The 12,318-nt window shown below is 44.1% G+C and overlaps 1 protein-coding gene across 2 annotated transcripts in view; it reads left to right on the top strand.

Annotated features, from left to right (window-relative positions):
• The first annotated feature begins 3,483 nt into the window (after positions 1–3,483).
• Positions 3,484–12,318, top strand: part of CARMIL1 (capping protein regulator and myosin 1 linker 1) — a 128,707-nt gene continuing 119,872 nt past the window's right edge. The window contains exons 1-2 of one of the 2 annotated variants that reach the window (XM_083746861.1): positions 3,484–4,387; positions 9,243–9,340. In XM_083746861.1, coding sequence (XP_083602987.1) covers positions 4,348–4,387; positions 9,243–9,340 — 138 coding nt within the window. In that variant the 5' untranslated portion in view covers positions 3,484–4,347. The remainder of the gene's footprint in view (positions 4,388–9,242; positions 9,341–12,318) is intronic. The other variant, XM_083746862.1, reaches the window with a different exon arrangement.

The following is a 12,318-nucleotide window of genomic DNA, read 5'->3' as shown; positions in this document are numbered from 1 at the left end:
GAGTAAATTTCTGAGAGCTGGTAATTTTTTTTAACTGTTTAAAGTAGCTTCCCATAGGAACTTTTTTGGGCAGAAATGGGGGGTGGGAGTGGAAGAGACTCAGGAATGCCAAAAGTTAACAGGACACTCACCCCTAGCTCATATTTTTTTTTAAAAAATGCTGCCACCATATATTTCATATGCTGCATGGCAGTGATGGTGTTTCTGGTAGTGTGGGCATGCTCCCAAGGGGGGGGGGAATGGTGCCCTCCCAGGCACAGGATAGCCACTTGGGAAGAAGAGTTTGGATTTGATATCCCACTTTATCACTACCCCAAGGAGTCTCAAAGCGGCTAACATTCTCCTTTCCCTTCCTCCCCCACAACAAACACTCTGTGGGGTGAGTGGGGCTGAGAGACTTCAGAGAAGTGTAACTAGCCCAAGGTCACCCAGCAGCTGCATGTGGAGGAGCGGGGAATCGAACCCGGTTCACCAGATTACGAGTCCACTGCTCTTAACCACTACACCACACTGGCTCCCTTGGGTGCACAGAGTGGCACATGCGCCCTGCAGCTGGTGTGGAGTGAGCTGCCCATGGGGGCAGAGCAAGCCGCTGATGGTGGACATTCGGTACCCCCCCCACCCATGACTCCCAAGCCTCCCCCAGCTGTCAAAATGAAGGGGAAAGGGAGGAATGCCGCTGGCAAAGCGATGCAGCTCCCTCCCTTCCCCCGATGGCTCGGGGTAGGCTTGGGAATCATGGGTGGGCAGCACGCCGAATGTCACCCCCCTCAGCGAAGACACCCGGGGTGGTCCACCCACACCGCACCCCCCTTCCTCTGCCCCTGCCAGGAGGCCCCAGGGCAGGAAAGGAAAAATGTGAAGCACAGTGAGAACACCCATTCCTATCCTCAATCCATTGGCCCATCCAGTTCAGTGTTGTTTTCTACACATGGAAGAACAGCTGGGAGCAGTTTGCCAAGATTTCTGAGAGGGGACTTAACCTGGGATCTTCTACATGCAGAGCCTGTCCTCTACATATGTTCTTAACGTACACGGAAAAAAGCAAATATTATATTTGAAATACGTATTAGGCTAGAACTGTCCTTTAATACATGGCAGGCTGAACAGATGCAGTCTCCCCATTACTGTGCTTCCGTGCAAGAAAGAGGAGGTTCACCAGGAGAACCGATGCCAAACAGGCAGTTCTTGAAAAGCACAGAGTCTTTGCCAAGGGTTTTTTTTTAAAAAAGGCAAGAGCCCTTTGATGCTGAATTAAAAGCAAATCCTTAAATTGTTGTTACCCAATTCACATGAGTGGTGATTATATGATAGTACAAGTTTTCGTTTGGGCATGCAATTTTGAGCAAAGCCTGACAAAACCAATTGAAGAAGAAAAGTTAATTAAAACATAATTGATGCAAAAATAATTTCACTTAATACAATCAAAATAAGATGAAGCGTATATGCTAGGAACTCCCGTCTTGGAGTCAGGCCACAAAGTAGAAGGCAGTGTTTGTGCATTGCATTCTTATATGACGGAAAGGAATTTCTTGCTTCAAAGGAATTGCAGAAAAGCTTATCTTGGGCAAAAGATAATAAAGGGATTGTTGAAGCAGGACAGAAAAGGATAGGAGAGCAATAGAAGCAAAAAAAAGTAAGTAATGATAATGTTGACTGTCCTGAATTTCTCTGGACAATGAAGATCTCTCTACTGCTTTTTGACATGAAAAAAACCTCTTTTGTAACAATAGTATATCCATAATTTTACAAGTATCTCACCTACCATTTCAGCCCATAGCCCTGTTGCTGTCCATTTAAAAATTGTTATTTAATTTTGTGACTCCTAGAGATGCAGCACTAGAACACCCTGTATGTGCCACTGGGTACGCAGAAAGCATTAATTAACAATCAATATGACTTAACGAATTCATTTGTTCTTCTTACCAGTTCAAACCACACGGGACTAAAAAAAGAAACTCTAGGTACATGGCCAGCTGGCCAGTCTGTCTTCTTCTTAGACAAACGGCACAAGCCCTCAGGGGATCTTGAACCATCCATTAATATGTCGGTGGCAGGCCTCTCTCCCAGCTAAAGCTCCTGAAGTTAAACATGTTTTTGGTAACAGCAGGTTTTATCTACCAAGCAGATAACAGCACTTGTGGTGATGGTGTAGAGACAGAGTGACCACACTAAATGCATCTCTGGAAGTCTCCTGCCCCATCGTTCAGCCCAGACACTGAGGTCCAGATCCGAGAGCCTTCTGGCAGTTCCCTCACTGAGTAAAGTTACAGGGAACCAGGCAGAGGGAGGTCTCGGTAGTCACGCCCTCCCATCAGATGTCAAGGAGATAAAGAACCATCCAACTTTCAGAAGACCTCTGAAGGCAACCCTGCATCAGGAACATTTTAATGTTTGATGTTTTGCTATGCTTTTATATTTGTTGGAAGCTGTGCAGAGTGGCTGGGGCAACCCTGTCAGATGGGCAGGGTACAAGTAATAAAAATTCTTATTCTTATTAGTAGTAGTAAAACGGGAATGTGGAACCGGTGGTCCTCCAGGTGTGGTTCCAACTCACATAACCTCCAGCTAGTATTAACAATGGGCTCTCTGGTCTAACGGTACCTGGAGGATTATAGGTTCTACAAGCCTGAGGTAGAAGGTGCATTTCCCCCTTGTTCCATATCCATTTTTACCCTTGCAGCAGAAGGCCACACAGTCAAAGCCTATTAAGTGCCTGAGGCTGGCACTACTTGATTACTGGGCCGTGACACCTCTTTTTAGACATGAACCTCTACACTGCCATGCCATGTAATCTTTTTGGGCTTCCCATATGCATCTTGTGGGCCACTGTCAAAACAAAATGTAGGTCTAGACCGGCCTTTGGCCTTATTCAATGGTCCCATACATTCCAGTGTTGAACAGGAACACCAGCATTCATGAGAGTCCTTTATTTTCCCCAGAAGATCACACCTCCAGTACAGAACTGGGTAGGAAGGAGTAAACAGCTAAGCAAAGCTTCTCCACTATTTGTTTATTAAAAGGTGTCTCTCCCTTTTCACCACCTAAAAAAGCAGCTTACAACAAAAAAATATGTAATGTACTTTTTAAAAAAAAAACAACCCAGCCTAGACACTTTTAAGATCTAAAAATTTTTGTAAAGCATCTGATGAGAATTCCGAGTGCAAAGGAGCTGGAATCTTTGGATGTTACTCAGAGGAAGTTCAATAGGAGGCCTCACTGCCAGGTAAGTGTGCATTCCAGCCCAGTCCTACTCGGAATCAAAACCCATTTAGTTCGATGCGGCTCACTCCAAAGCATGTGCAGCTTTTCAAAACAACCGCTTGCTTGGGGATTCATGGTGGGGTGGGGGCAGGAGCAGGAGCAGGAGCAGTGGGTGGGGCTGAGGCAAGGGATCCCTTTTTTTGCCCAGGTTTAGACCGCCTCAAACCAGCAGATGGCCCCCCTGATCTCTCTCCGGCGCTCTCTTTGCTGCTGGATCCTGTGATTGGAGAGGGGAGGGAGGAGGGACCAAGGGGATTGCTACAAATGTCCTTAATTCTTCTTCCACCCCCTTCCCTCCCTCCTCCCTCCCTCCCTGGCCGCGCGCATGGAATCTGTTGCAAATGTAGGGCTGGCAGGAAACGCGGCTGAGTAGAGAAGAAAGTCTTTCTGCTGCTTTAGCGAGAGAGAGAGCGCGCGCAACGCTCTCCACGGCGGCGGCGGCGGCTCTCGCGAGGTGAAGAGGCTGCCTCTCGGCTGGAGCCGCCGGGCGCGCGTGTGGGCGCGTACGAAGCGAAGCCCTTCGCCGGGGCTGGGCTTTTCTCTGCGGGAGTAAGGAATGCCGCCGCCGCCACCGCCACTACGACGTCCTCCTCCGCCTCCTCCTCCTCCACCCACGCTTTCCGCTTGCACCTCAAGCCAGGAGGCGGCTGCGTGAGGCAGGAGGGGAAAGCGGGAAGGAGGAAGGAGGAAAGGCGAGCCTGACGAGCGCAGACGCGGCGGCGAAGAGGGGATTAGCGCCGCGGTCTCTGCCTCGGGGAGACCATTCCGCCCTTGGATCTCTCTCGCCCCCTTCTCCCTTCAGCCGAAATGGAGAGGCGTCATGTAGCAATAATCTCCTAAGTAACCCTCCGCTTTTTGGTCTCTTTTTTTTTAAACCTACCGATTTTTTTAAGGGTAGAAAGGAGGGAGAGAGAGACACTACCAGCCGCAGCCAGCTCGTTGCCCCTCCCTCTCCTCTTTTCCCTACCCCAAAATAATTGCGTTTTGGGCAGTTCTTTCGCGGCGAGCAGGCGCGAGTTGTCCCCGGCAACCAGCGCGCACAAGCGCACACACCTCGCTGGGGAGAGACGACGGGGGGCAACGATGACTGAAGAGAGCTCCGACGTTCCCAAAGAGTTGCTAGGTAAGCATGTCCCTCGCTTCCCCATTTCTCTTCCTGGGTTCATAATGGGCACTTAACTGGGAGAGATTAGGAGGACGGGGGGGTGTCGCTTCCTGTCAGGGGTATTAAGGTGAGGGCTAAAGTCTATGCCTGCCTGCCTCCTCCTCCTCCGCCCCCCCCCCCGACGCCTTCCTCGCCCATATCCTGTTGTCTTCTGTATTAAATGCTCCTTTGGGAATGGGGAGGCGTGGTGGGAAGCTGCAGTTGTTTTCTCTGGGAGACGGGTGGAAAGGTGCGGGGGGTGGGGGGTCGTCTGTAAGCTGAAGCAGCTCTCGCTTCCGCCGCCCGCCCGCCCCCTCCCCTGTTTTTTTTGGCATCGCTGTTGCTGGAGGAGATTTGCTTACGGGGCGGAGGGGAAGATTAGGCAGCCTTTTAACTAGGCAAACGGAGCGGAGCTTTCGGCATCTGCGAGCCAACTAAGTGAAAGCAATCTTTAACCCTCTCGAGGGGCGGCTTGTTTCTCGACGCCAGCGTTTCCTCGCCACCCTTGCCCTGCTGGCTCTCCCCATCTGGCCCCATAGGAGCCTCCAACCCTAGCGATGATCTCTCCCCTCCTGTGCTCTTCCCCAGACGTATGTCGAGTCTCTGGCGCGCGAAGAGTGGGAAAAGGTTCTTGGATTATTCCATCGCTTGGTGGTCTTGCAAGGTTGCGTGCGAAAAGTGATGCTTAAAAAGCAGGCAGAACCTCCTAGCCTTTCCTTCTCCGCTGCAAATGCGCTCCAGAGTGTTTTGCTTATGGACCTTGCTTCGCTGTGCAAGCCAAGCTGCTAGGCGGATGGGCTTAAGATGCTCAGGTGCATAAGGAGAGGACTGCCAAAGCATCTGTTGCTGTTCAGACTGTGGATAGGGAGATTTCAAAAAGCCCCTTCCCTGTGTCTCGATTTGAAATGGACTGGGAGCCAATATGGCTGGCAGTTCAGCCCTTGTTAATTAAAAATATATCCCTGTGAAAATTATTATTTACTGGGGTAAGTAGTCTCTTTGGGCATTTATGGACTGCCCTATAGCCAAGTTCCCAGGACAGTTCATAACAAGATTTAGTTACCTATTATAATATTGAGTGTATCATATCAGGAAGATTCATGGGGTGTGCAACAATATTTCCTTTGCCTGGTCCACTTCAAACATGCCATGAAATTTCATGGGGTTTCCATTTTACAGAGAAGGAACTGAAACTGATCCTTGGTGTATTACTTGTGACTATGTCTCGCTGAGTTCAGTGAAGCTTATTCCTACATTAAGTGTGCCCAGGATTGTAGCCTGAGGCATAGTGGTTTTCCAGCAAAAGGCAAGTCTTCTTATCCTTCCAAATGCAGCACATCTTTTTATCTTGACTATCCACCATTCACTGCTCCTCTTCCTCTAATCTCAGTTACTGCTAATGCAAGCACATATATGAGGGCTGCTTCTTGAAACAGCTGGGCATAAGTTGAGGGCAATCCTTTTAGGTTTACCTGCATATGTTATTTAGTCTTCTACAAATGCACTTGAAAAGAAACGGTTTGAAAAAAATTATACTGTGTGGAGGAGCACGAAAAGGAAATGAAGGTGCTATTGCACATAATCCTGATTAATAACTTTAGACCATCCACTAATATTACCCTGGTGAAATCAGATAGCCAGCTCCTAGCAGCAGTATTTGGTGCCAAACGTGTACCAGATTGCAACCCATTTGTTTTGTTGACCCATATTACTCAATGGAGTCTACTAAGAATCCTCACCTGTACAGCTCTGCTCTGGATTTTGTTTACTGTGCTAGAATGTGACACACAAATGGATCCCTCAAACTGTTTACCTATATATATATGTTACGTTTCTCAACTGCTTTATCATCTCCTTTGAATAAACGACACTATTACTCGCTGTGCAAATAATGCATACTTCAACAATGTCTTGACACAATGTCTGGCAGTGCATAGATAGTTAAATTCGTCATGTATGTAATGATTCTGAATATTTGGATAGGAAAAGAGTTATAGTTGCATGGGTAAATAGTGCAGGAGCATCTTGGTTCGGTTACTGTAAGACGCCAGAAAAGAAATCTGCTTGTTTCTTTTTATGCACATAATGGGGGTAAAGAAACTTACCCATTGATAGAGGGGTGGGGAAGAGTTGGATATAAAAATAACAATATTTTGAACTATCAGGTATATTTGAATCATTTGTTGCCAACTTCTAGATGGATATAATGTCTAGAAAGGCAGACACTTGCATAGATTCATATATAATGAGTTATTAGGCTGCATTGCTCATCCAGGAAAACAAAGGTGAGCTGTCTTCTATTGTAAACATAAATCAGATGTTACGTTTAATATAATATGACTTACCCTAACATCTGTCAGGTTTCAGAATTAAAGCTTGATCATACACATTTGTGTGTTCTTGAAGGTATTCCTATGTCTTCAGGGTGGATCAACATATCCTCCAGTTTCAGTTAGTGCAGGTGCCTTAGTACTTTGGGTGGATCATCTTGCAGCAGTGATACCTTGCTGTTCTGCACTGTAGGTTAATGTGTTGTAAGAGACATGATACCAAGGTGCATTAGTTAAGTTGTTTGAAGATAGTCATGAAAACATAATAGCATATATTTAAATGTATAAAACCTAATGCGGACTGTCTTGCCAGAGTGGTGCATGCTCTAGTTATCTCTTGCTTGGACTACTGCAATGCGCTCTATGTGGGGCTACCTTTGAAGGTGACCTGGAAACTACAACTAATCCAGAATGCAGCAGCTAGACTGGTGACTGGGGGCGGCCGCCGAGACTACATACCACTGGTCTTGAAAGACCTACACTGGCTCCCAGTACGTTTCGAAGCACAATTGAAAGTGTTGGTGCTGACCTTTAAAGCCTTGGTCCAGTATACCTGAAGGAATGTCTCCACCCCCATCATTCTGCCCGGACACTGAGGTCAGTGCCGAGGGCCTTCTGGTGGTTCCCTCGCCAGAAGGGAAGAAGCCAAGTTACAGGGAACCAGGCAGACAGCCTTCTCGGTAGTGGCGCCCGCTCTGTGGTACACCCTCCCACCAGATGTCAAAGAGAAAAACAACTACCCGGCTTTTAAAAGACATCTGAAGGCAGCCCTGTTTAGGGAAGCTTTTAATGTTTAATAGACTATTGTATTTTATTATTCTGTTGGGAGCCACCCTTAGTGGCTGGGGAAACCCAGACAGATGGGTGGGGTATAAATAATAAATAATAAATTATTATTACTTATTACGCCAAAAAGCTTAAATAGTACTGTGGATGTACTCCCCTGAGCATTTTAACATATTGAGCAATATTTATTAAATTAATTGTATTCTCTGGGCCTTGTTGAAGACCCTGCAGTATCTTTGGCAACATGTTACTGTATTTTGATGGGTATTGATGCAAAATCTTTCATAGGAGATGAATTTTTAGTTAACCACATTGAACTGTAGCTGCTGCTATCTTGTTTACTGATGGGCGTGCAAAATGGCGGCATCTTTGTGTTCTAAAGACGTTTTCATTTTGGATTGTGCGTTGAGCATGTGCAACAACGATGGTCGTATCCATGTTGTCTGCAGGCCAGCTTCAGACCAAATGACGACCTTTTGATGTCGCCCCTTCAATTTTTGAATATACCTAGCTTTGTAGTCTATTCCATGACTTCAGTACTTGATTTGCATGAGTTACTTATCCCTGTTAATATTAAGATGATCGACTTGTACACATGGATCTGACCACAACTGCTTGCACATTGTTTGAATGGCCACAGATGCTATAAATTATCCTATAATGGGGAAAAAAGAACATTAACACAACACTAGCCATGCTGTGAGAGCTTTATAAGTGAAGATGAACTGTTTGTAGTACTTGCTTTGGCTGTTGAGTAGATAGCTTGTGACAAATTCTTTCCTCTTCCCACCCCCAAATCTGGTGTCTCGAGGCAGTCACATGCTCCTAAATCCAGCCCTGGATGACTGGTTCTGGTCTGGTTCTTGCAGAGAGTGGTAAAAATGTGTGAAATTGAGAATGAGGCTGGTTGAGGCCAGTGACAAATGGTATGAGAAGTGAGCTCAGCATAGTTTTTTTTAAGGGTGTATCAGCGTGGCAGCTTTCCTTGCATTTGGTTTTGTACTTCAGTGCTAAACCAGGAATGTTCCTCTAAGAGGATTCCATACTTACACTTTAAGTACCAGTACTGTACTGTAGTACTGTAGTCTGCCTGCAACCTGCATACTTTCATGAGTACTTCAGGGGATGGAGATGCATCCTGTTTGTGAGACACCTTTTCAAGGTACTAAAAATTGACACAGGCCCTAGGAGACTGAACTCCTAGACTGAGATCCATTCTGGAGAGGCCATTCTACAGCTCTCAGATAAGAACACATAGAACTGTTTTGATGTTGCAATCTAGGGGGTGACACAGCTTGCATTTACAAGGCACTGGATCTAACCTGCACTATTCGACTTCCTAAATGTGAGAGCCTGCTGTGAATATGAATGAGATCAAACATTTGAGTGCCTCAGTATCTGATTACTTTAGTTCATAGATGTCTTTCTCTGGTAAGAGGAGGAAGTAAACCTATGCTTTCCTCTTTAGACTTTTCTTTGTTTACAATGCATTATTTACCTAATGCTCAACGACAAAGAAGTACAGATTTCCAAAGTGCCGTAGAGAATGTATAGGCATGTGTGGTTTGACTGTTTACTAAAACAGTGGAAACATTTAGTTTAGTCATTTAAGTTTATTTGAAAACAAGAGCATTGCTTGGCAGGATAATAGTAGCATAATTTCATATTTACCCTACTTCTTAACAGTGAAAGCAATTTTATATTCTTCACTATTTCAGAAAGTGTCAAGGATGTGATTGGGAGGAAGATAAAAATTTCAGTGAAGAAGAAAGTTAAGCTAGAAGTCAAGAGCGACAAAGTGGATAACAAAATATTGGTAAGTACGCTCCTTTGCCCTGATGACAATGTTCTTCATGTTGAACAAGTTATTCCAACTGGGTTTGCTAGATTCTTGCTCCTCTTCTTGAAAAAGTTGCCTGGCTTTTAAAATTTCTCATTTCCTCTGTATTGTAGTTGTAGGGGGAGGGGGGCAGAAAGAAAAGAGTTTGGTTGTACAGCTCAGGTGAAGGAAAACTGGGATGTAACCTCCACCCACCCCGACTTCATGCCTGTTGCATGTTCTCCGTGTGTGTACCTGAGAAGCAGGGGAAAGGAAGAGCGTTCTGTAATCATGGTGGCAGGAGGGGAGAAGCAGTGGGTTTCTCTCCTTGCCTGTTTCAAAGCTCTGTCTTGTTAGAAACTTCTCCCCCTTGGGAGAGGGGACAGTCATGATGATCATGGGCTCTTGCTAGAGGATATTTGGAGGCCTGACAATCTAGAGTTGTGCCTAGTACTATCAAGTTAAGAGTACAACAGATAAAGACAGATATTTACAGTATGTTCAAATTAATGTTCATGCAGGCATGCTTGCGTGGGAAGTTGCCAATATGGTGCTTGAGCTCTGTAGCAAGAGTACAAAACAGGGGGAACGCTTCCCAAATATTTCCCCTTCCTTTGCCAAAGTCTGCACAGACGAACTCTCTAAATAATTCAAATAATTTAAAATTATGTGTACTAGAGGGGGTTTTGGAGGCTCTGGGAGCAACTTGTTCTGCTTGTGTAAAATGTTAGGGAGGGAACACTGAAGTTCTACCCCTTAACTACCAGAAATAATGCTTAACCTACTGCTTCAGAACTCTCACCAGGCTTTGTCCACATTTTGAAGTTCTTTTTTAAATATTCTTAATGTCTTAAAACTTACTTTTTAAAAAGGCAAAAAGAGAGCCCATATTGTTGGTTTAGGTTTGTGCAGGAAAAATTACTCTTTCATTTCTTCAGGTTAATTACTTTGATTATTATTTTTTTAAAGGATCAAACAGATGTACAGTTGATTTTGATATTCAGTTGTTCACAACAGCAAAATTGATTCCTCCAGAACAACAGTTTTGAAATTTTGTTCCACAATGTGTATATGTGTTTACATAGGTGTGAAGGAGAACAGGCTGTCAGCAGAAAGCAGTTTGTATTATGACTATCAGATTCACGGAATATTTTTGAGCCTGATGTATTGTAACACAACAGCTGTCATAGACTTGAAAGATTTCCTGCCAGCTTATGCATATCAGATGCAGGCAAGAAGCAGTAAGCTTGTGTTCAAAAAGTGTTAAATGCTCACTCCCCTATGAACAATTTGATTGCTTTCTTCATTTGACGCATACTTACTGAGCATTAGTGATATTAATAAATGCCTTACCTCTTTCTGCGATCAGCTACTTAAAGAATTTGAAGTATCTTATATGCAGTGTCTCTGCAAGGATCTCTCCCTCTTTCCTTCCTTCCCTCTCTCCAAAAAAATCATGGCCCTAAATTCTACACCTTGCATTCTCCCTACTTAAGGTCTGGAATATGCATGTTGACTGATGGAGAATTTTTTGTCTTAAAAAAAAATTATTCATTTAACTGATCAGTTCATTCACATAATAGAATGTGAGCGACTTTTTGACTTGCACAAAATTATTGCTGTTATTGGTGCTAGATGATATAGTTGATACATTGCATTTCTATTGGACACTGGAAAACAAGCTAAAGTTTAGTGTTTTCACATTTCCTTATCACCCTTTTGCACTTCTCACTGCTAATTCTGCTATGGGTGTCCAAGTACAAAATATGGGCACAGTTCATTAGACCATATGCTTTTATTTGTCAAGAAGTGTCAACTAGGAAAGTTCTGTTTCTTTGTATTTTGCATAGAAAGGCAGCAGTTTAAAGGTGTGCACCGTTATTGACTGAAGTGTACATATTTTGTAAATGAATATATTGGAGTATTCCTGACTTTCCATATGCAAGTTGATTTGTGTTAAACAAAATGGTATGTGATGTTAACCATAGTTCTTCATTTTGCACAAAGTGTAGTTATGGAAAGTAGAAGCAAAAGCTTCTAAACTCTTCCAGAGTGTGTGACCTTGAGGCTTACTTATACTCTTTTATGTCACACTAAACTGTGTTTTTAGCATGGCGCGGGCATCTTCCCTGTGGGCTAGCCCTCATAAAAGTAGCTACCTATAGGGATCCTAAGTTGCATTAAGGCTAATAATGTTGAGGGTTGAGTACAAGTGCCAGTTTAAGAGTGTTATCTTAGTGCCCCAGAATGTCTACATTCTGGCATTATGAGCAATGGGTAAATGAAACTCCGAGTAACATATGCTTTCAGGTTATTTCTGAGGTTTTTAAACATTTTTAAACATCTTGGACAAAAAAGTAAGGATCACCCTCATGCTAATGGCAATTCACTGCCTTCTGCTTGCTGTTTTCTTATTTTGAGGTCAAAAATAGCTTGGAGTTATTCATTAACTTGGACTGCTTCATTAAGAAATTTTGAACAGGAATCTACTTGGTTGAATGGCCCTAGGTGCCTCACATTGCAGGAGGAAAGGTGCTACATAAATGTAACAAATAAATTCTTTTCACTGATCTATTTACAAAATGGCAACTTCTGTGTAGCTTGAATATAGGACATGGTGATGGGGGCAAGTATTTGTAGGATTGCAGCTTGAATTCTTAATAGTTGATTTTTAGGGTTACTTTTTGTAGATTTTGACTTTCTAAACATTCACATAAATTTGGGAGAAAAGGAAAATGAATATTGGGTTGTTTCTAAGTTCTGTAGCTAATCTACTTCACAGTGTCCCCAATGAAAGATTTTATCCCCACGTACTATTTGCAATCATTTGGTTTATTTAGACATTCAGCACTTCCACGACTCCTCCTCCTCCTCCTCCTCCTCCTCCTCCTCCTCCTCCTTCTTCTTCTTCTTCTTCTTCTTCTTCTTCTTCTTCTTCTTCTAGTTTTCATACTCTGTTGGTCTTGCTTTCACCC

The sequence above is a fragment of the Podarcis gaigeae genome (genome assembly GCF_964106915.1).
Source record: "Podarcis gaigeae genome assembly, chromosome: 7".
Taxonomy (NCBI): domain Eukaryota; kingdom Metazoa; phylum Chordata; class Lepidosauria; order Squamata; family Lacertidae; genus Podarcis; species Podarcis gaigeae.
This window is presented reverse-complemented; position numbering and strand designations above follow the sequence as displayed.